Source organism: Protopterus annectens, chromosome 7.part0 (genome assembly GCF_019279795.1).
Source record: "Protopterus annectens isolate FY-2018-M chromosome 7.part0, PAN1.0, whole genome shotgun sequence".
NCBI lineage: Eukaryota > Metazoa > Chordata > Ceratodontiformes > Protopteridae > Protopterus > Protopterus annectens.
Genome location: NC_056739.1, coordinates 10,761,404 through 10,786,893, shown reverse-complemented (window position 1 = coordinate 10,786,893; position 25,490 = coordinate 10,761,404). Strand labels below are relative to the sequence as shown.

The 25,490-nt window shown below is 39.4% G+C and overlaps 1 protein-coding gene across 1 annotated transcript in view; it reads right to left on the bottom strand.

Moving 5' to 3' along the window:
* LOC122805770 (sodium-coupled monocarboxylate transporter 1-like) overlaps window positions 1-25,490 on the bottom strand; it is a 515,621-nt gene that overhangs the window by 26,956 nt on the left and 463,175 nt on the right. Inside the window, exon 12 of the mRNA XM_044076038.1 lies at window positions 20,141-20,314. Within this exon, the coding sequence (XP_043931973.1) occupies window positions 20,141-20,314 (174 nt within the window). The remainder of the gene's footprint in view (window positions 1-20,140; window positions 20,315-25,490) is intronic.

Sequence of the window (25,490 nt, the reverse complement as noted above, 5' to 3'; positions counted from 1 at the left end):
AAGTTTTGACTACTTGCAATTGTGTTTTCAGTTCCTCATCTGATGAACTATACAGTTTTAAATCATCTACGAAAAGAAGATGAGAAGTCTTTACACTTCATTGATTTCTGGGAGCCAAATCGTAGACATGACCTAATCTGTTAAGTAGACAGCCTAATGGGTTAAGGGCAAGACAAAGGAGCAGTGGTGACAGAGAGTCACCCTGGAATATCCCCCTTTGAATTTTTATCTCTGGAATAATAATGTGTTCTTTATCATGGCTTAATTGCAAAGTGGTTTGTCACTGTTTCATGGTCGCTGTAATGTAATTGATCAATGTAGGATGTATCTTGTACATGCTTAAGCACACTTTTATCCATGAATGTAGGATACATTCAAATGCTTTTTACTAGTCTATCTATGCTGTACTTAGATTCTCCCCCTTTTTTACAGTTCTCCATTTTGACTTTACTTAACAACAAATGATCCTTTGTTCCATATGACTTTCTTTTATTACCTTTTTTGTTCTATCTCCATGATGGAGTTTTCTTCTAAGTGACTATAAACTTTGTCAGCACCAATTCCAGTGTGTATTTTATACATACTTGGAAGGCAAGTTGTTGGTCTATAGTTGTTAGGATAGCTAGCATGCTTGCTCTTAAGTAGGAGTATTGTTTATCCTGTTGTTAACTATGCTGGTGCTCAGATAAATAGTTCTTACTCTTGGCTAAATCTTCATGTAAGAAGTTAATAGCTTTAGCTAGAAGTTAGGTACTGCATCTAGGACTGAGGTTTTCCAGTTAGGTGCTTTTCTTAACTTAGTTTCAATCTTTCTGGTCATTACTTCATCCCATTTCATATCCTGTACATTTGAATGTCTTATTCTTTCTTTTATGTCTTCTATCCATTTGGGATCTTTGTTATGTTCCATATTTCTCCAAAATATATCTATTTCTTCTATTTTGGTGGTGTTTCAATTCCTTTTGCTTTGTTTCCCAATTCTCTATAAAATGTTTTTGGGTCAACAATAAATTGCTTATTTTGTACTTTTCCTTTATATTTATCTGCATATCTTCTTAAGATTTTCTGCCTGTGCTGATATTTTTAGTTTATTATTTGCAATAATGCATGATAGCTCCTAATCTGTTGTCATACTGTGCATTGCTTTTATCATGTCTATCTTTTCTGACTATTTTTGTTGATCTGTTCCCTGTTCTATACTTTTCTAACAGTGACACTTTATTGTCTTAATCGCTTTATAGTTTTCTCTGTTCAAAACTTCAGTGATGGCATTCAGTTTCTCCCCTTCCTTTCCCTTACTACCCTGCGTTTTTGGTAAGACTTTATCTGTTATTATTTTAGCTGCACAGTAATATATATTATTTATTTCTGTCATATCACACAAATCTCTCAGTTCTAATTAGTGTTCATTTATTTTATCAAACTTCTAACTTTTGAGATTTATTGACTTTCTGTAGTCTATTTCTTTCATTGATCTTAATATATCTGTCCAGCTCTATTAAATCAAGGAACTGTTCTCTTAGATCATTTTCTTTTAAACTGAGGGCATGTTCTTTGTTTTACATTTCCTGTGGGGATGCTGTAGAAAGTTCCAGAGCATTTTCCTGTGCCACATTCTTTTCAGTTTCATCCTGTGTTATCCCTTGCTGTTTCATATGGGAACTTAGTGGCCTATCATTCCACAACATTGACTTTGTCAGAGTTGCCACAGCTTCCTCTTCCTTCCCTTGCCGTGCAACTCCAGCTGAACGTTTGCACTGGTTTCCTATGGAAGGCTCCAAGATATGTTCATATGGCAACTGATCAGATGTTTCTCACTTCACTAGTTTCTCCTTAATTTGGGGATCCATAGCTCTATCCTGCTGTGATGTTATCAGAATTAGATTTTCTACACTAAATCCTTCACTTCACAGGTATTCCATAACCTCAGTTTTTATTTCTTTAACGTTTCCATTACTAATTCTCGTTTCTACTTTTCCTCTTTGTTTTCTTATTTTTTGTATTATAAAATTGTCCATGTCTGGATGCCTTTGCCTGTATTTCTCTTTAAATTTCTTTGGTGCTGTTTTTTTTTTGTATTGATTAGTTTTGCTTTCTCATTTGCATAAGTATTACACCATATTAAATCTCTTTTTCTTTCCCATGTCCATAGTTCTTCATCAGATGTATCCTGCCCCTCCAGTTTCTCCTTACTTTGGGGACTTGTTGTTACATCATGCTGTGATATAACCTGTGTTAGACTTTCTACATTAAATCCTTCACTTCGCAGGTATTCCATAACTTCAACTTCTATTTTTTTTAAACTTCTACTTTTCTAATCTTCTGTTCTGTGTTCCCTATTTGTGATTTTATTTTTTGTATTGTGAAATTTTTCATATCTGGACGCCATTTGCCTGTATTTCTCTTCAAATATCTTTGGGGCTGCCTTTTTTTGTATTGATTAGTTTGGCTTTCTCCTTTGCATAAATATTGACCATATCAGATATCTCTTTGTTTCCCCATGTCCATATTTCTTTTTTATAACTTTCAAAAGTCTCTAGATTTTGTTCTTTATATTTTTGCACTTCCTCAGTCACTTATTTTTCCAAACGATCCAAGCATCCTTGGTCTATATAATGTTTTTTATAAATCTGTTGTATTAACTAACACAAATCTTTATTTGAAGCTTCTGACAGTTTTTCTTGTGGAAGTTATTTTTTTCTTTCCTCTAATTTCTCTCTTAATCTTTTTGTATATCTTCTGTCTAGAAATTCTGGGCTTCTTGCATAATAGTAACAATACGTAATTTCTTTCTTTCTTATCCTCAATAGTCCACTCTTTTGTCTTTATGGCTCTTTTTTGGCCTATCAGTTTTTGTTGTTTTTGTCTACTAGTACTATTTCTACAAGGGGGGGATCCTTCCCCTGGGCCTGGCCTAGCCTCGCCACATTGTAGGAATGTTTTCACGTCCTGAAGAGTGCCATTTTTTCCAGTCCTGGCACTAGTGCGCCTACCAGGATTGGGCACTTATTATCCTGGGTCTTGTGCACCCAGCTATCTTTTTTATTTTTTAACTTATTCTGTTCATGATATGTGCTATATAAAATACAGTCTATGTATCAGTGTCGTCTTGGTGAGATTTTGTAAAAAGCAGGGTCCACCTTGTGAAGGTACTCACCAAGACTTGAGGATTAATTAAATTCTAGCAATACTACTCTCCTTTGATTGTTGACATATCATCTTATCCCTGCAAGGTGTCAGTGCTGATACCACACTGGACTGCACCAATGTAGTTATACTCGTAGCTCTTTACATATATCAACTCATTGCATGCTTTATGAGTTCTTTTCAATGTTTTGAGTGTCACATGTGCAATAAATTATTTTGTATCACTTTTTATTAGTTTGTTATTGTTTTCATATTTTAATTGTGCTTGTTAATCATAAGTGTTAGTTCTATTGATAGCAGCTAATTCTGCCAGGAGCTAATATGGTAGGGAAAGAGCCCCTCCCTTCAAAAAAATGCTATTCACAGGGACTTTTTTGTTTAGGCCCTTAGTATAGTGTCAAGAATTGTGATATTTGTAGAAAAAATAATTAGGGCACAAAATTATTAATAAGACAAAATGTACTGGCTTTATTTCTGACAGAAAAATGTCTGAAATCTGCAGCTGGTAAATCAAAAGAATATTTAATGGAGCCAACTAAATAAGAACTAGTACAAAAGTTAACATAAAAATGGCCAAAGGCATTAAAAAAACAGTTATGTACTCACCATAATGTTCTGTCTGTGTTGTCCATTTCCATTCTTCCTCAGCTGATGGTTTTGGATCCAAAATTCGGATCTGTTTTTGCCGATTTTACCAGTACCTTGGATCCAAAACTCTTGAGCTCCTCTCTTTACCAGTAACGCCCCACCAACCTAACATACCTCAGATCAAGTTTGCTGCCCCTGGATATAAAGGGACCACATCTTAAAGAAGTTACTAAAGACAGAAAAGAAAGGAAAAAGAAGCTGGAGCTCAAACAAGGAAAAAATGTTCCAGAGAAAAACTCTAAGGTCTTTGCAGAATCAAAGAGATAATGGGGGCAGGTGGGTAGGAAGCTGAGGACTGAATGAAAATGGACAATACAGATGGAATGTTATGGTGAGTATATAACTTTTTTTATCTGATGTTGTCCTTTTCATTCATTTCTGAACTGATGGGATGGAGTCTCCAGCTATTCAAACCTTGGGTGGCCCCCATGGAAGGATATTCCAGAGTACTGTGGAGCTAAACACAGCTCTGTTCCTGGAAATCAAATCCAATTTGTAATGAGGAATAAATGTGTGAGCGCTTGTCCAAGCTACAACTGCACAAATGTCATCTATGGAAGCCCTTCACCAAAAAGCTGAAGATAGCACCATAGACCTCGTGGAATGAGCTTTAGGAGGCTTAGGCAAGGATAATCCTCTTTCACTATAGACAAAGGAAATGTAAACAGTTAACCATTTGGCCACTGTAACTTTGGAAAATGGTTTGCCCAATCTGTTAAGAGAGAAGGAAACAAACAACTGGTCAGTTTTCCTGAAATTCTTCCACGGAAAAAAAAGCAAAGTTGTTTATGTACATCCAGTAGATGGAGCATGTACTCTCCCTTATTTGAATAGTTTGGAAAGAAAACTGGTAGGTTAATGACTTGGTTGATGTTGGACTCAGTAGCTATCTTTGCCAAAAAAGAAGGGTTGGTCCACAAAGACACCCTGTCTATGTGGAAAACCAGATAAGGAGATTTGGAATATAGAGCCTGGAGTTCAGATATTTGTCTAGCTGATGTGACAGTGACCAGAAAAATGGTTTTCCAAGACAAATATTTTAGATCTGCCCTGGCTGATGGTTCAAAAGGAGTTTGAGTCAGGGCCTGTTGCATAATAGTTAAATCATAAGTAGGGGTAGGGTCCTTTAAAGGAGGTCTAAGTAAAAAGGCCCCTTTAAGCTCATTCTGACCCCACTAGAGGAAGCAACATCCTTGACCTGGTTATTACTAACATGGGTGACCGTTGCTCTACACCAATAGTCAATCCCTCCCTGGTCAGATCTGACCATAAACTAATCACCATGGAAATTCACATCTCACCCACACTCCCTGAAAAGTAACCACCCTGAAAACCTTCTCCAAAGTGGACTTTGAGCTCCTAAAAACAGAGGTGGATAACTTCACGGCACCCATGCCAATGGAAAATAGCTGCATGACTGCCGAATCATACAACAGTGCACTGTACGAACATGTACATAAATGCATGGAACTAGCCATACCCAACAGAACCAAGACACTCTCCTCCTATAAAAGGAAGCCAATCTGGTGGTCCCCTGCCATTAATAAACTCTTCAACAGAAGGAAAAAAACTGTTTCAGAAAAGGTGAAGTCTCAAGACTAGAAAAACTTCCTTATTAGCCTCAACAAAAAGTTGGGATCCCTCATCAAATCCTCTAAACCAGCTATGAAGGCAGAATTGCGGTAGACACTAAAAACAATCACAAAGCCTTCTATAGTTATATCAAGAACCTCCACGGCAATAACCAGATTTGGTCTGAGTTACTGCACAATGGTACCTCCTATACTGAACCAACAGATATTGTCAGTATACTGTCTGACAGATTCAGTGCCAACTTTACTCCTCCTCCCCAAAGGACCAAAAATAATACCAGAAGAATGCCAGGCACCCAGCATTACTGCAGTAACGGTTAAAGCTGCATTGCCCAAGGCCAAGAATACAGCTTCCATGGGACCCGATAATATCCCTGGCTGTGTTCTACATGAACTACAAAGTGAACTGGCACCACATCTGTGTGCCCTGTTCAGTCACAGCCTCACCTCAGGCATTATCCCTACTGAATGGCGCACTGCTACAGTCATCCCTCTCCATAAAGGGGGAGCGATTATAGACCTTGGGAATTATCGCCCCATTAGCCTGATGAGTCTGATATGTAAAGCTATGGAGCGTATCATCATGGACCTGATTAACAAAGATACAGGAAATCTCCAAACTCTAGACCCCACGGAATTTGGCTTTGTGAATGGGAGATCATGCCTTCTCAACCTGGTTGACTTCTTTAAGTCAGTCACCAGGGCTGTGGATGAAGGTAAGGCAGTGCATACAGCCTACCTCAATCTGGCCAAGGCCTTTGATACCATTCCTCACTTGGGAATTATTGATAAACTTACCAAACTAGGCATCAACCCCTATATCACTAGGTGGGTTGCAAATTGGCTCACAGATAGAACACACAGTGTGAAAGTAGAGGACTCCAAGTCATACTGCTGACCAGTCATGAGTGGAGTCCCATAGGGATCAATCCTGGATCCTCTCATGTTCAGCATCTACTTCTCAGAAGTCCAGGCCAACACTGAGGGACTCTGGCTGACCAAGTTCACAGACAACTGCAAGCTGGGAGCCATTATTAACTCCCTAAGTGATGCAGACATCCTACAAAAAGGCCTCACTGAGACCAGTGACTGATGTCGAAGCCATGGCTTTAAGCTTAATGCCAAAAAATGCATCATCATCCACTTTGGTAAAAACTCATTTCCCACATTGCCACATCGATGGGAGCCCACTGAATACCGAAGGCATTATAAGAGATCTAGGGATGCAGATTGACAGCAACCTCTCCTTCGACCACCACATTGCCACTGTGGTCAGAAAGTCCTTTTATACCAAGGGTTTTGCATCCAGGAAGAAAGAGGTCATCATCTCTCTCTCTCTACTCTTCCCTCATTAGACCAATCATCGAGTATAATGCCCTATTTGGCATGCACCTCACTAGTCAACTACAACAGCTGGAGAGGCCACAGAAGTACCTCATGAAGAGGATCCTAGGCATTAAACACATGTCCTATATGGACAGACTCAAAAGACTCCAGCTATTCTCTGTCTGATATCGCCTACTTAGAGAAGATCTCTGCTTGACTTACAAAGCCATGTCTGACCCAGCTCTGTCAGAAATGCTACATCTAAAGAAATCCCAATCTCTCCACACCACACACTCCAGAGACCTCAACCTCATTACCACAATCAACAGAACATGCTGGAGGGACAGGTTTCTCACCCAGAGACTGCCCATGCTCTGGAATAGACTTCCCATACATGTCAAGCAGAGCACCTTGCTGTCTCTCTTCAAGAGAAACCTTGATGAGTGGATGGGTAATAGAAAGTTCACCCCGGGGGATCACTCCAGTATCTCTACTTGATGGATGCACTGGGAACTAACATCGGGTGGCACAATGCCAGGGCACTTCTATGGACTAGGCTTGTAAAGACTCCAGGGCCATTAGCCTAGTGCACAGCTATGAACATATGAACCTATAAGAAAGGTTAGAAGAAGCTAAGGTAGAATTATTTTCACCTAGATGGAAATTCAAAATGGCAGTCAACTGGACTTTTAATAGTAGATAAGCTAGCACCTTTCATTGAAGACTGAAGCTAGAAAAACAAGTATAGCCAGTACAGGGGCAGAAAGGGGATCTAGATCCCTGCTGAGGGCCTAGAATACAAATCTGTTCCATTTAATTTTGTAAATCCTTCAAGCAGAAGCTTTTTGAGAAAATAACAGCACATGACAGGCCGGGGAGGAGAGCAAGGGCTGTCTAGTAATCAATGGAACTGGAGAAACCACGCAGTCAGCTTGAGGTCTTTTATGCCTGAATGAATCATCTCTGTTGGGTGAGACAAGAGGTCTGGAGTTGGATCCAGTATCCAGGGTGGATGTAGAAGGTGAGGCCAGAGGAATGGGAACCAAATCTGATGAGGCCAGTGAGGATAACTGTGTTGTTCAACTGGAATGCTTTCTGTAGAAATTTTGGGATGAGAGGGAATGGTGGGTAAGTATAAAGGAAACTGGAGGGCCAGTCATGGACTAGAGCATCTCTCAGTGACTCCCCCGTTGAAGGGATCAGGGCAAAGAACTTGCTGCACTTGTTGTTGATGGGAGACGGGAATAGTTCACAGCATGGCTGGCTCCAATGACGGAAAATTCTGTCCTCTACTTTGGCATTAATAGACCACTCATGAGGCATCAGAATGGACCTGCTGAGTCTGTCCGTAATCATGTCGCTTTTTCCTGAAATATGAGTTTCTATTAGAAAGTGAACAGTAGAGATCACTCATTGCCATACTGTCATAGCTTCTTGACAAAGCGGATAAGACTTGGTTCCTCCCTGTTTTTTGCTCTACCAGACCACTGATATATTGTCCATCTGAATAGAAATTGTTCCAGATGGGAGAACGTCTTTAAAGGCCTGCAGTGTTATGAGAGCTGCTATCATTTCCAGGACATTTATATGTGTCTTGGCCTCTTCGGGAGACCACGTACCTTGAACTGTCCTTCCCAAGTACTGTCTCTCCCCCCAGTTGGGAGGTGTCCATGGTCACTGTGACTGTTGGCAGGGGGAGCAAATGGTTGACCTCCAAAGAGTTTGTTCGAATGAATCTACCAAAGAAGATACCTTTTGCATGCTAGTATGATCTTTACTAGAGCGGCTAAAGAATGTTAAAAATGGACCATTGTGTTGACAGCGTCCATTGAAGTATTCTATATGAAACCTGGACAGAGGAATGATGGTAAAGGCAACTGCCAGGGATTCCAAGGCTTGCAAACCAGTCATGCTTGAAGAGAAGAATTTTGGATCATTTTCCTGACCTGGGATCTCAGTGTTTGAATTCGAGCAGAAGGAAGAGAGGTTATCTCATTTACTGTGACCAGATGTATACCTATGAACTTCAGATTCTGGGTTGTGATTTGGTGTAACTGACTGTGATGCCTAAATGGATGCACAACTGAAGCAAGTACTCCCTTGCTTGTAGGAGGCAATGCCTGTTTGGGGCATGATAAAAAACAGTCATCTAAATATGGAAACACTCAGAATCCCAGCAGTCTCAGTTGAGTTGCTACCATTGCCATGCATTTGGTGAATAACCCTGGGAGTTGTGGTAAGACCAAAGGGCAGTGCTCTGAACTGGTAATGACTGGCTCTCAGCCAGAAGCACAAATGTCTCCTGCAGCACCTGTTCATTTTTATGTGGTAGTACGCATTCTGAACATCCAGTTGTCCTTTTGCAGCAGAGGCAAAATGGACTGAACCTTGACCATTCAGAACTTTGACTATTGCACAGACTGATTTAGTTTGCTGAAATCCAGAATTGATGTCAAGTCCCCTGTCATTTTTGGCACAAAGAAGAATCTTGAATAGGTCCTGGATCCTGTCTGGTCTTGGGGGACCTCCTGGATGACTTTTTTTTTTCTAGCAAATTTTCTATTTCTAATGCTGCTGTTTCCCTCTGATTGGGTGGAATGTTGGGAAAATGACATGAAATAACCTTTGGATATAATTCTCTGTACCCAGGAATATTTTTATAGGTGGCCAGGCTCTTTGGTACAGATACAAATGTCCCCCGACTGCCTCCAGAGGTTAACAGTCAGGCCTCCCATCAGGAGCATTGGTAGGGATTGTCCAAGAAGGAATCCCAGAAGCCCTGGTTCTGCGGACCACCTCTGCCATGGGGTCGGCATCTTCCATTTGAGTTCTCCCCCTCTGCCTCTGCCGTGTGAGTCTTGAAAAGGATCTTGTGATTTGCAAAACCACATTTTTCTACCTCCCCATTGATTCCTTGAGTAAGGTCTTTGAAGGTCTGAAAAACATACACCTGTGGCAGACAGGGTCTTTCCCTCTTGCTCACATCTGGAGAGCATGTCCTTTTTACCTTGGGGCCAAATAATGAAGATCCATCAAGGGGAGCATTGATGAATGAAGACTTAAAGGGCTCCGCAAAAATCACATAGTTACATCTAGTCATGTCTCTTAGTGGATATGCCTGACCTCACTGCCCTTGAGGTACCTTCTGCTGTATAGGAGATTAGCCTCATGGATGCATTAGAAACTGACTGGAGACTGGCCAGTTGTGAAGAGACTCTATTATGGTCTTCAGCAGACATGGACAATAAAAAAATTTGGAAGGTTCTTTGCTCAAATCTCTTTGTAATCTTGTAAAATGTGCCAGATAATTCAGTGACCATAGTGCAAAGGTTGCTGAAGCATACGTGCACTTAAAAAATCTGTCTAAAGCCCTGAACTCTCTATTAGGGGTATAGACAAAAGACCTCTGTTCTGCAAGTTCTCTTCTGGTGGCTGCTGCCTCAGCCATGGCATCAACTCAGGCCCTCTTGCTCCAGTGTGCCCAGTCCTTAAGCAGAGCTAAAATTTTGTCAGGTCATTTAGGGATTGCCTCCACAGAATCCATCTCCTTCCATGCTCAGCAAGAAAAAAGATCTGTGAGCTCATCAGCTGAAGGAATCACCCAAGAAGTACCTGGGACAGACCTGAAAGCCTCCAGGGACATCGATTCCTCCTGGGAGGGGGTATCAGAGGACCAACCACCTTTCTGTTTTTGGTGCTCTTGGATGTCTCCAAAGGAGACATCTTCTCATGGAGTTCTGGGAAACCCTTCCCTTTCATTGAAATTTTTGTCCTCCATGAGAGATTCCTGAGGGGTATCTAGGTGTTTCCTTTTACATGTCCTCTTCAGAGGGGCTTCATCAGTGGGGTGGTCTATCGAAGTATCAGAAGAGATGAGGATGTTCTGAGAAACTGACTGGAGACTTGATTGGGTTGGCTGTCCCAATGGAATGGATGATTGAGGGTCAGAGCAGAGAATCAAGGGAGGTAAAGTTGTCTGATCTTAGGAGGGCAGGGATGTCCTTTTGCTAGATAAAGAGAAGCCTGTTTCCACAGCCAGAAAAGCAGAATACCTGGGGGAAACAGATGTTGACAGCAAAGGAGCCGATAATTCCCAAACCATTGGCTCCTGCAACCCCCAAAGCTATCCACCCGAGGAAGGAGTCAGACCCAAGCTGTCCAGTGCCAAAGATCCGAGAGGAGAGGTGGTTCCAAAATCTTTGGAGTTGATCCCAACCCCCCTGGATCTGGTGCTGATGCTTTGGCTCTGAGAGTCCTCCAGTTATGAAAGACTCTGGGCTGGATGGCTCAGGTTAGTTACCAGAGTCGAAGAACAGACCATCTTTGGATCAGATAGGAATACTGCCACTGGTCACAAATCCAAGGGCTCCAAAACACTGGGTCAGATCAGAGAAGGTGAGACCAAGGGGGAAGTGAACAAAGTTCAGCTCTTGGATATGGTGGTGGTCAGAGCTGGGAGCACCCTTATCTGGATCTGAGCTCTGAGAAATTTTCTCATCATCCTATTCACATCAGCTTTGGATGAGCTTCTGAAAGATGTAAGAGAAGCTGTGGAGGATGGAAGTCTTAATTGCCTGTGGGGGGGGATCCCTCCAAGAAGGGTGAAGGGAACCAAGAAGGGACTGGATCCAGTAGGAGTGGTGGTGTTTGGATCCAGGGTGATTTAGATTTAGAAACAATCAGATCTGAAGTGGTCGAATCCAACTTTTTTGACATCTTAGTTTGAGGCCCCAATGAAGGGGCCAATGAAGTACAGTCTTGTGATCTCTTATGAGATTCTTTATCCTTGGAAGCTGAGTCTGGCTTCCCCTTGTCAGTTTTTAGAAGGGGTTTGAGCCCCATCTATTGAAGCAATAGTAGTACAAGGGAGAAGGTCCTTCAACATTAATTTGTTTTGCTGATCAGTTATTATATGTGATATATACACTCTATAATTGACCCCCAAGGAAATAGTGCAATCTCCATCCAAATAAGCAGGTCCTAAGCAATATACACATTCCCTGTAGGCATCTGAATTAGTGATTTTATGCCCACGGGTAATGCACTTTTTAAACTTGGTAGGTTTGTCAGCCATACTGTAAGTCTGCAAAGAGGAGAAAAATTATTAAGGCTATGTAAAAATATACTTTTTTTATATATTATATATTTTTAAGGAAGAAGAAGAAAACACAGGAAAAGAAAAGAACTATCAACAATGGTAGTGCAAAGGATAGTCTGATGAGTAAGAAAGAGTTTAAGATAATGACATACCAACAATGGTACTGCAGAGAAGTACTGACAAAACAGTAGCAGTTAAAAACAAAAATTAGCTGAAGGATACTAGCAAAATGACAAGGGAAGTAGGAGAAATTCAAATTAGATATAGGAATATATTTTTTCTAAAAACATCTCACGACTATTTTGAAAATAACACCCGAAGCTCAAGAGGGACAGAATCTGTGTCTGAAGCTGAAAGGTGGCAAATGAGATATTGAGGTATGTTAGGTTGGTGGGGCATTATGGGTAAAAGGAGGAGTGCAAGAGTTTTGGATCTGACAATCTGGTAGAAGCAGCTGAGTTGGATTCAAGTCTCTGATCTGAACCCTCTGTTGAGAAATGAATGAAAAATACAACATCAAAAGAATGCATCATCCCCTTCAGGTTCTAGAATTTCTCTGTCCAGCGTTGAGGTTGGCATTACTATCTCAGTCTTTACCACTGACTGGAATTGACTTTTTCCTTTAAGACTGTTAGTGCTTCCCTGTAAATATCTCTGAAGGGACTTCTCAAAAGCCAGCCTTCATCAGTTGCTTGATGACCTAAATGAATTCTGCTGTAATCCTTTGAAGAATCCTATAGCTAAAGCTGCTTCCCATGCCTCTGACTTCTTCTCCTACTTAAATAGTTGCATTGATAAGGCAGTCCCCATCCACACTAAATATAATTAGAAATTAAAAAAAAATCTCTGTGGTGGAATACCCAGTGGAATACCCATATAAATTAATGGTATAGCAACAGAAAGAAACTGCTTAACACATAAGAGATATCATTCTACCTACCTAAAGAACACACTTAAGCAAACTAATGAAACGCTTAATGTAACCATTAAGAAGCTCTAAGCTGAGTATGAACTTAAAATTGCCGCTAAAACCAAAAATAACTGAAAATCTTTCTTTATGTCAGGAAATTAAGAACTAATACCCAACACTTGTTGAAGCTAGTCCATAATAATACTGCACTCTGACACAAAGTAAATAGCTAATATTCTAGCTAACAAATTGAGTGCAGAATTTACTCCTCCCATACTTATAGCTGTTTCAAAGGTTCCACAATCCCAGTCACCTCTTTTAATTTCTATGGAACAAGTTCTGTCAGCCATCTCAAAAAATGAGAATATCTAATCCATGGGCTGTGATAACGGCTCTACTTCACATGACTGGAAACTCAAAATACTGAATTTCATTTAATTGAGACCAAAATACCTAATTTTCAATATACTGAAAACTCATTTGATTGAGTCTCATACTGAAAACTTACAATGCTGAATTTTAAAATACTGAATTTTAAGCTATAGACATGCACACCAACGACTAACATTTTCCAAAACTTAAAAACTACTTACTTTCCCTCTTAACAGAAACTGGACAATATAAAACCAACTAGGTGGGGGGCTATGCCCCCCACACACCCCCCCCCACTATATATACTAACTCAAAGACTGCAGTGCAGTACGGAAAACCTCATATACCTTTTACTTACCTTACCGTATTGTACACACTGCCACTACTGCCGTGAGTGCAAGAAACGTCCGCCATATTACTTTAGATACTTCCCATAAAATTGTAAAGAGACATACCCACATTTAGAAACACTACAACACTACTTTCTATGTTACTGTTGGTATTCTGACAGTCAACACCTTAAGTTACAGTATTTTTTTTTTTATCACAAGCAAGTCACAGGTGAAGGGAAACACACATCACGTCTACGGCTTAAAATTCAGTAGTTTGAAATTCAATACTGTAAGCTTTCAGTGTAATGAGACTCTAGCAAATGAGATTTTAGTATTTTGAAAATAAGGTATTGTTTTCTCAGTCAAATGAAATTCAGTATTTTGAGTTTTTAGTCACGTGAAGCACATCCGTAATAACATGCCAGGTTGTCTGATTATCATTGCCAAATATGGCCTGCCTGAATCCCTACTTAACCTTTTTAATTAAAACATCTCTACTAATTACATTTCTGAAGCCTTGAAAACTGCCATTGTAATGCCATTATACAAGGGTGGCGTAATCATGGACCCTGGTAACTATAGACCCATTACTCTCACTAGCCTGTGTAGATCTAGGGAGCGGATTATCTTAGATCTCATTAATCTGGCTATTGAAAATCACTTAACCCTGGACCCTCATCAATTTGGCTTTGCCAAAGGAAGGTCCTGCCTCCTTAACCTCATTAATTTATTTGAAAAAGCAACTCAAACAGCGGGTAGTGCTTATGTAGTATATTTAGCATATCTAGACCAGGATAAGGCCTTTAACCCTATTCCCTATGCACTCATTATTGACAGACTTGTAAATCTGAATAGAAGTCTTTATGTTGTGCTGTGGATAGCTAACTGGTTGTCTGGTAGGACCCATGTGATTAGAGTTGCAGGTGCCACTTCTAAAAGCAAAAATGTTCCCAGTGATATAGACAGGGTTCTGTTTTGGGCCCTGTCCTGTATGGATATATTTCTCTGACCTTCAGGTCAGCACTCCTTATCTATGGTTAACTAAGTTTGCAGATGACTATAAACTGGATGTCAGCATTCAGTTTCAGCTGATTCATAATTGCTCCAGCATTGGTTAGACCATGTTAACAACTGGTGCAAGGACAATGGTCTCAAATTAATTATAAAAATGTAGCATAGTTCATTTTGGTAAACAAAACAATTTCACATACCATATAGGTGATGCACCCCTCCATTCAGACACTGCTGTAAGGGATCTGAGCACTCTTGTTGACAATTCTTTATCATGTTTTCGCAGTAGTTCAGAAAGCCTTTTATCTGACTTATCTAATTTCCAAAGAGATCGCCACTATATCTGAAGAAGTCTTGATTCTCCTTTACTTATATCTTATCAGTCCCGTTGTTGAATACAATGCACCTTTCCACATGTAATTGTCTAAGCATTTCACACAACTTGAGAGACCTCAGAGATTCATAACTAAAAAAATAAGTGGACTCAAAAATATTGGTTATTAGGAGAGATTAACAGCCCTTTCTCTGTACCAAGTCTTTTATAGACCTCTCTGTAGAGCTCTGTGTGTAGCCTTTCGAGGCATGAAAGATCCAACCCTAATTGACTTCCTGTTCCTTCACAGAACTAATATACCTCAAATGCTCACTTAAAGGAGCTATACCTTCATCAGCAGATAAATATGACCTGTTGGCATGAAAGATTCATATCTAAATACATCCCTCGTTTTTGGGGGGAAAAAAATTTACGACACATCAAAGTAGCAGCTTTGCCACATTCAAGAAAAACCTTGATAATTGGGGTTTATATTACAAGACCGAATGGAAAAAATATCGAACGGCATAACAGTGAAAAGACCGGACCTCGAAGTGCTGTTTGCTGGATCGCAGTACAGTGAAGATTGGAATATTTGCCCTTTCTTCACTGTAGTGCGATCTCGGAGATATATATATATATATATATATATATATATATATATATATATATATATATATATATATATATATATATATATTTAGCGGGGGGGTATGGGGGGCTCAGCCCCCCACAATAGCAAGTTCGAGGTCTGGTCGCTGTTATGCCGTTCGATATTATTTCCATTCGGTGTTCTAATATAGACCCGATAATTCGATGGTCAACCTCAAATCCTCCAATCTATCTTATCTTGCCCTCCTTCAGGATAGAGGGGAACTTTTGATTTTTTTTTGGGGGGATAGGGTTGCCTATGAGCCTATGAACCTATGAAGTCAGTTGTTTAGAGAGCCTGAAGATTCCTGCCACATATAAAATGAAACAAGGACAAAGATTGCTGTAATTTGGAATGATGCATCAAAATTTCCAAATGCAGTTATGATATGGAACCTAAACTGAATTGCTTCCACTGTGGGTGAGACAGAAATTTGCAATAACCCAAAACGTAACTGTAGAAAAGCACAACACCACTCACGAGCCACAAAAACCAGAACGTTGACAAGAAATGTTCCCAGTATAATTTGGCATTCATTTATACACACACGGCTTAGCCATGTGAAATTGAGAACATTATCAAGAAATACTGGAAATTATTGATTATAAACAATGAAACTAATAAGGCTATTCCACAGACACCTATATTCATAAAGAAAAGGGACATGAATATTAAGGAGATGTTGGAACACCAAGGTACAGAGAACAGGACAGGTAGCTCCCAAAAGATTTGTGGGATGCATAAGTGTGGGTTCTGTTACAATGCAGTAATATTTTGGAGCAAGACAGTATTTTTATTCCATCTAGGAAGTTCAAAATGAGGACCAAGGAGCACTTCAGTTGCAACAGTAAAGGGGTTGTCTATATCAGTATTTGCCTAACATGTTACAGATTTTATGTAGGCAAGACCGATAAGCCTTTGAAAAGACGAATACATGAACATTTGTACAAAATTACCCTGAAAAGAGATACCAATGCCCTATACAGACATCAGAGACAATGCTTGGATTGTAAATTCAAGTTTTTTGTACTGGAACAAATAAAACAAGATGCTAGGGGTGGGCCATTGGAAGCCCGCCTAGAATATAAAGAAGTATATTGGCAGCTAAGATTAGATGCAATGAAAAAAACAGGTCTAAATGACCACTCGAGTATTAATAGTGTCCTGAAGTTGAGATCAGCTAAACTCTAGGTAGATTAAACAATTTTTTTTAATGTTTTAATATGAGTAGAATAGAATGTGTAATTACAACTATTAACTTTGTACATTTTTTAATTAGACTAGAAGGTTAATTATAATACACACATTATTATTTTAACAGGCATAGACAAGGGAGGAAGAGTTTGTTAATGAGTTAGAAATTTACCATTGACAATCTAATTAATATGCATGAGGTTAAATTATTGGTTGCAATTATTTTGAATTTGTATAAAAATAGTTAATAGCCAGTATTTTATGTTCTGATGAAGCTTTGGATCTACCTGGGTAAAAGCGCTTAATTTGGATTGTGGTTTTACTGCACTGTCATTTTTATTATTGTGAACAATTGTGTGCAACATTGAAAGTATGGCTTTTGTGGCTCGTGAGTGGTGTTGTGCTTTGAGACAGAAATGTCCTCAGCAACTTAGGCTCTAGCATGTGCTTTTCCTTTATCTTCAACTGACTAAAAGAATTAATAAAAAAAAGACGACTGAGCCCAAAATGTTGTGGGGAAGCTAAGACATATTCCCCAAAGTTGACAGGCAAAGGTCAGATACAGAAATGAGCATTCCACACCCACGTCAGTACCCTCAAAGAAGTTAGAAAAAAAATCGAGAGAAAGGAATCCTCCTGTTTTCTCAGAAGTGAGTAAATGCTCCTTGTTTGGATAATGAGTAAAGGGCTGATTTGGAGAGCTTGGGATAGTAAAGGTACTTCACTGTGGATATCCCACCAATGACAGACATGTCTTCTATCTACAGGGATATCTCTGAATGTGAGTGATATCTGAAGGTGGTGGACACTGTCATATATTACTGTGCGAGTGAACACTGGGCAGAAAGTCAGGGATTTGCATAAAAAAATATATATATATAACAAACGAAAAATCCTATTAAAACATGCACCTTGAAATAAAACCAAGTCATACATTGCTGTGTGCGTTTACATGTTTAAAAACAAAGTTAATGGTCATGTACTTTGCCTGATATTACATCTCTTTCCCTGACCTGGTTTTAAACATGAATTATTGAAATGCATTTCCTGGTTAGGAGGTGGTGGTACAACAGTGATACTCCATATCTTTTCCAACGCACAGTGATCATATACCAACTAGTGGCTAGAATGATACCATACATTTATATAGTAAAAATGCAATAACAATTTAATAGCTGTTAATAGCAGATCTGATGTTGTCTTTTCCATCCGTTCCTCAATGGATGGGTCTCAGATCTGACCTCAGATCTGGCCGTGGCCACTTCCAAGCTTTGGTTCTGGTGCTCATACTCCTCCCCTTACCTATAAAACTTGTGAATAGAGCAAGCTACCTCAGATATTGACTGCTGCATAAAAAGTTACAATGGGTCTTGGTGCTTAGGAGGGGGTTTTGCACTAATCCCCCATAATGGGGAGTCACCTTGGGATGCTCAAAACATCCTTAGCTCCCAGGTCTCCTTTATTATTTTCTTCTGACACCTCCGATTCCAAATTTCTTACAAGCACCAGCGATGGTCAAGGTAATCCTCCTAGTCCCATACTGGCCTTAACAGGTGTGGTTTCCCTTCCCTTGACCTCATCTAATACACCTTCCTTAAGTTCTGGGCTTGGACTCAGATTTACTTTCTCACCCACTGGGGCTGCCTCACCTGAATATTCCATCCCTCAAGCTAACTGCATACCTTCTCCAATTCTAGTGACCTTTCAACAGTCCAGGTTGTCATCTCCAGTTGTATACATTTTGTTTTCCCCTCAGAAACCTTCCACTCAGAAGGCTTATAGAAGTAAATGGAAAAAGTTTTCTATTTGAGCTGTAGAGAATAATACTGAGATCATTTTTAAGCTTCCCTTCCATGTATGTTTGACTTGCTCACACATCTTTTTCAAGGTAGTTCCAGCTATTCGACTACTAAAGTTCAGTTTGCAGCAATTTACTCATTTCACATAAGAAAGAATTATACTCCCATAGTTTCCCTTAGATTGTTCAAGGTCTTTCTTCAAAGTATTTTCTTACTCTGACCTCCACTTAGAGATGCAGTCTTTTCATGGGATATTACCATTCTTTACAGGCCCTGGCCAGTCCTCCCTTTGAACCTACTGAAAAAGTGGATCTTGTGTTTTTATCCTTGAAGATGTGGTGGATGTTACTTCTGCCAAGAGAATTTCAGAAATGCATGCATTATTCTCAAAGTGTCCATACTTAATTTTTCATAAGGACAGAGTATCTCTTAAAAAACATTCTCTCTTTTCTCCCCAAGGTGGCTTTGGAATCATCCATAATCACTGCATACATCTTTTAGTTTTCTTCTCAACTTTCTCAAACAAGGACACATATACTTTGCATTTGCTTGATGTTCATCGCCAGTTACATTTTTATCTACACTGCACTAAGTCCTTCAGAAAATCTGACCAGTTGTTTGTATTCTTCTCCAGCACTAAATTAGGTAAAGCTGTGTCTAAAGTTAGTTACCTTTTCTTGATGGCTGCTTCAGTGTATTTTATTTGTTTACCCAGAAAAAGGAATTTCTCTCTGAAAACACACACTACCAGATAGGTAGCTTCATCTACATTTTTTTCTCTAGAGTTTCAGTTGATGATCTATGTGCTGCAGCTATCTTGTCCAAAGTTCATATCTTCATATCCCTTTACAAATTGGATACTCAAGGTACAACAAGGGCCTGTTTTGGTTTAGCTGTGCTCCAGAATATCCTTCAATGAAGCCTCTCAGGTGCAAAAGTAGCTGGGGACTCTGTCCCACCCATTGAGGAATGGATGGAAAAGACATCAAATACAAAAGTTATGCACCCATCATAACGTTAAATCTGTGTTGTCTGTTTCAGTCCTTTGCTCAGCTTCCCCCAAACCCCCCACTTATTTTGTTTTGGTTGCAATATAGTATGGTAACAAATGACTTCATTCTGAGATGGACCTAACTGACCTAGCTCTGTCTCTTGAAGGCATTGTCTTTCTGCCTGTTTTGCCTCATACAAGTTAAAAATTGTAGCTTGTCCTGTTCACATAGTTTATGGGTAGAGGGAGGACATCAGCACTGGACACAAAGCTTGGAAGAGGCTGTGACTAGATCTGAGGTTGGGTCCGAGACCCATCCATTGAGGAAAGGATGGGAACAGACAACACAGACATATTATAGTGGTGAGTACATAAGTTTTGTTTAGTCATGTTTGCGTATGAGTAATAATGGATTGACTTAATTGTGTTCCTGTCATTTAATGAGAATGAATGTGACTTATTGCTTAAACATTATGTTTTAGACTTCAGACAAAAAATATTACTAAATTATGACTAATTTTGAAGACTGCTGTCAGTTTACAAAGTTATGTAAAATATAAATTATACATATCTGTGAAAATTCCAAAACTATGGAATATGCAAATTTTGGTGAACTCTTTCTATGCCTTATCCATTAAAACAGACCTAAGATAGATCACAAATGATTTTACTGGTTTGCTGTAACACTTGTAATACTAAACAAGCACCAAAGAATGTCCTGCTTACCTTGAACTACTTGTCACAATGCTCTGTGCTGTTGTCCATGCAGTGTTTGTTACTGGAGCCTGGGTATGTGTTATATTAAAGACGCACCCAGCTGTACTCAGTGGTAAAGGTCTGGTTTTGTGTTGTGGTGGGGGATAGAGCTGACCTCCAATTCCGACCCAAAGAGTGATTATAAGGCCACCAAGAAAACCAGTTAGTGCACCCTACATTGATACAATAATAAAAATGTTACTCAAAATAGAGAGAGACAGGGATGAATGTAATACAATTCTCATATTTATTTGTGTGTGTGTGTGTGTGTGTGCACGCGTATGTATGTGTGTGTGTGTGTGTGTGTGTGTGTGTATAGATATCTATATTTATGTATCTATATCTATTTAGCTAGGTATATATATATATATATATATATATATATATATATATATATATACATACACATACACACACACACACACACACATACATACACACAAATATACGTATATACATACACATATACGTATATATATATATATATATATATATACACACACACACACACACACACACACACACACACACACACACACACACACACACACACACACACACAACTCTGTTCATTGCTGAAGTGACTAACATCAAATCATGAATTACTGAAGATAAATTTTACACAGCTCTGTAATGAACATTAATGTGGATCCTAAAAAGTGGGGGCTGATCTGTGGCAACCATATGTGTATGTCTGTGTACGGGCATAGACCACAGCAGTATGTATCACATGGAAATAAATCCAAAAGTAGTCAAAAATATGCTTTCAATGAAGCACATGTGGTGGGGGGATGCCCCTGTTTGCATTCTACAATCCATTACTTGAATGTGTTAATTCTATTTTCATACAACCATAAGGGAAAGGAAAGAACATCTATAGCAAACTCCACCCACAAAAACAGATGTTTAACTGCAACTGCACGCCAAAAAATTCCAAAACCTTCTAAATTACAACTGTTATTTTTGCAAAGTTATTCCAATAATACTGTCATTAATGAAACATTACATATATATATATATATATATATATATATATATATATATATATATAGGGCTTCCATTCTTTTTATTGATAACTCCAAATATTGAAAAGGGGGGGGTTTGCCTTTTCCCACTGTTGTATATATGCATATCTCTCTCTCTCTCTCTCTCTCTCTCTATATATATATATATATATATATATATATATATATATATATATATATATATATGGTTCTAGGACGGAAGATCGACACGCAAAAGACCGACACCGACTTCACCGACGCGAAAACACCGACACAGAAATAACCGACACTACAAACCACGGACATTTCACAGGTAAGGGGTTAAAATTCGCTAATCAAGCCTACCATGTTCAGGTAAGGTGGCAGTGTTATGCATGTGTGAAATTTAAACAGAAATCTTCATGTCTTTATCTTGGACAATAGACTTCAGTGGTCCTCAATGATTGATAAGAATTTCATAAGATTTCCTAAGAATAGGTGTTCAAGCATATTATTACCAGTCTGAAACTGCCACAATTTAATGACCAAGAGGAAAGAACAAGCCAGACTGTAGAAACTATAATGAGGACATGCACTAAGTCTGTTATTTAGTTTTGCTTAAGTACTGCAACCTACTGGCTTATCAGCTTCATAGTTGCTGATCAGAAGAAAACTTAAACTGGTTTCCAGTGTGTTTGGTGGTGTTCGAATCAGAAGTAATGCCATGTAAAGTTGTTTGGCAAGATGTTCAGAAACGCAGGAACCCTGGTATGACAAAAAGTCAACAGCCATATCAGCCCTAGTATAAGGCAGAAGTGACTTAAATGCAAAATCTAGTAGAAAGATAAATGGCTGTAGGAAGTCACTGTAGTAAAAAAAGCTGCAAATCATATACCCTATATTATCAAAACAAAGCAAGGTTAGTTACTAAGGAGAAATGGAAGGCATCCCTGCAGAACAGGACTGATTTCATTCCAGTAATCTTACCAGTTGTAATACAATCCAAGATATGACCAGGGAATCACAAGAGATGAGAGAGTTGCAGAACAAGGACTACGTATTAGCACACTATCAAACTATACTGAGAGAAAAGTGTATTCTGAATACTCTCAGCAAAACTTACCAGAGATTAATAATTTCTTACCTGTTATGGAGACTTAGCTGGGTGTCTGTCTGTCAAACAAAGGAAAAAAAAAACCACTACAAGAGCTAGAAATGGAAGAATTGCTGAAATGCCTAGCAGATGGCATAAGTTGAAAACATGCTATGATTTCAGAAAGGATAGCAAAGACTGATTTAGTAAAGCTTCTATTATTAATTGTTAAAGTAACATGGGGAATTACATCTCACATGACAGTCTTAGATATCATATAGCATAGGTAAAATTTTTGTACAAATAACTGCAAAATTAGTTATTAAAGAGGAGAAGCTGCAATGTAAACAACAGTTTAGTACCTCTTTAAGTATCCTATAAGGCTAATGTAGGTTTGTATGTTACATGATTTCCTTCTTCATGTATTTTTCTGCCATGTTAGTAAATAAGCTAGACAAGTCCATTCATCTCTCCTATATCTGTTTTTATCTGAACACTTGTGGGATACAGAAGTTATGGAAAATAAACCCAAATACATCACAGTCCGTATACCATCCTCACCTTTGCTGGAGGCAACTAACAGATTGTCACAGTCTTTTTTGAGACTCTCTAAATAGTTTGTGGCTACTGACTATGTCCATTAGAAGAAAACTTTGCCAACACCCTCAAATAGAGTATTTGTATGCACAGGATTTTGCATATAGCTCAGAAATGCACTTCTATTTATCATTGTCTGCAACTTTAAATTTATTGTGGCAATCTTAATGTTGATGGCTTTTTGCTAAAATGAGAACACATTATAGTTTAGGACCATGGACCTTCCAAATGAATTCTTAAGTTTCCTGGAACAGACACAAAGACACGAATATGCACAGAATAGCAAAATCCTCTTTATTAAACTCGACATACCTTGTCAGATTTCAGTGTGTATGAAGTGAAATAGCTCTAAAAATTAAGTACGACCTAACTTAAATCAATGTAACTGTTCAGGTGGAGTATGGCAGACTTAGGCACATGATTCTATTAACTAAGTTTGAGGTGTCTGTCACAGCAAAAGAATCCTTTGACAACAAACAAAAGAAGTACCTTTTGTCAGGTCCTGCATCTCTCTATCATTATACTAAGATCATACTTCATAGACAGGAGGCTACTGCACAAAGAACCGACTGGTATTAGGCAATGAATAACACTGACACTTTGAGGAATGACTTCATAAATAAAGAGACATGTAGTGATGAGGGAACAAGTAGCACTATTGCAGCTCATGTGATCAACATGATGGATGCGCAGACAAGTCATGGAAGTGCAGCCAATTAATGCAGTGTATCAGCCCACAACAGCATATAGTGCCAATCCAGCACAAGAAATGCAGCACTGTGAACAACAGATACTCATTGTAGGTGTGTACAAAAAAAGTTGTAACTCCATTCATCAAAGAAGTGGGGAGGAAATGGGGTAGATCAGAAAAAAGGAAATGGGTGAACAGTAAGCAGAGGAAGAGGCGTAAGTGAAAGCATAAGGTATGAAGGATGGGGAGGAAGAAGATTACATGTGTTGTTGTCCTATCTCACCTTCATTCTTACCAGGATGAGTTTGGATCCAACCCTCAGATCTGACTCTGCCTTTATATTCAAGCGTAAGGTCTTCTACCACCTCGTGGCTAAACTTTATTGCAGCAGTCCCCAGAAAACCTCCCCAAATCTTGTTTGCCACTAAACAAGATGGGGTGCTCATTCTGCTAGCTCTGGCTAAGTATTTTTTTATTATACTCTCTACTTTTAGTTATTGCTAGATTGTTTATTTCTGTTTTTGTGGCTGTTTTTCTGCTATTAGCCATCATCTTCCATCCAGGGCTTCTTGTCCCTCTCCCAGCTTTTATTTTAAAAGATAAATAGCCCGTTTAAGTTAAAGGGCTCTTATTTTTGTCATTTAGCTGTTTTTCTCTTCCAGAAATCCAATTGAAGTAGTTCATTTAAGTTAGAGAACTACCGTCCTTTCAGCCCATATAAGTTAGAGGGCTATCTCTTCCCCTTTCCATCTCCTGGACATAGCCCATTTAAGTTAGAGGGCCATCTCTTCCCCTTTCCATCTCCTGGACATAGCCCATTTAAGTTAGAGGGCCATCTCTTCCCCTTTCCATCTCCGGGACATAGCACATTTAAGTTAGAGGGCCATCTCTTCCCCTTTCCATCTCCTGGACATAGCCCATTTAAGTTAGAGGGCTGTGCCCTCCTTTAATTCCCTGTAACTGTTTTTTTTCTGTCAAAGTTATTACTGTTTAAAAAAAAAACTTTTCTCGCTACCTTTTGTCCTCTGTCACTATTCCTCTTCTCTGCCAAAATGTCTAGTAAGGATTCAAAACCATTAAGTTTCAAAAAATGTGAGAAATGTGGGCAGAAAATTACCTTAAGTGGTAGACAAATACTTTGGGTCTATTGTCTAGGAGCTGTCCATCTCCAGGAGTCTTGCTCAGTTTGTCATTCTTTTAACCACAGAGCTCTCCTGGAGAGGAAGAACAAATTGATATTAAGAGGATTGTTGAAAACCCCCTTCTCAGAGGCTATACAAGATGGTCTGGGTTTACCAAAAACTGACGAGTCTCCTAAATCGGACAAGTCTGTGAAGACTGATTCCTCTTCTAGTGCTTTATCTGATCCATCAAAAAAGGTTGCCAAAATGTCTACACCAGATCCTAAGCCCATCAGATCCAAAAAGTCTACAGCTCTGACACTATCTGTCTCAGTGCTGGCAGAGTTTGAGATTCGGAGCCAGTCCCAGACTTGAGCTGTTCTCCCCTACTCTAAGGTCACCAATATTACAGCATTCCAAGTCTTCAGCCCCCTCGACTCGGTCTTCCAGGAGCCTATCAGATAACGCTGTGGATCGAGTAGTACAGAGGCTTTTAAGGACACCAGTGCTGGCCAAGTTGTTGTCAGATCCAACCCCAAGGGCTTTGGATCCAACCGCATCCTCCCCTTCTGCTCCAATTCCTCCTCTGATCTGAACTTGGATTTCAGAGTCGGAATGTCCTGAGCTGATATTAGTGTAACCCTCAGAGCCGAGAACTATGATGGGATCTTTGGATCCAACCATTGCTCTGACGTCCTTGGCTCCATTGGAGCTTGAGGAGTCTAGGAGCCAATGCTCTCCATTTGAGTCCGGGCTAGGCGAGTCAGACTGGGTAGTTGTTGGATCCCACCTTGCCTCTCGGGGCATTGGCTCGGGTGAGCTCAGCTCCTACCTCAGCCTTGGGCTCATCGTCCTTGATCCTGG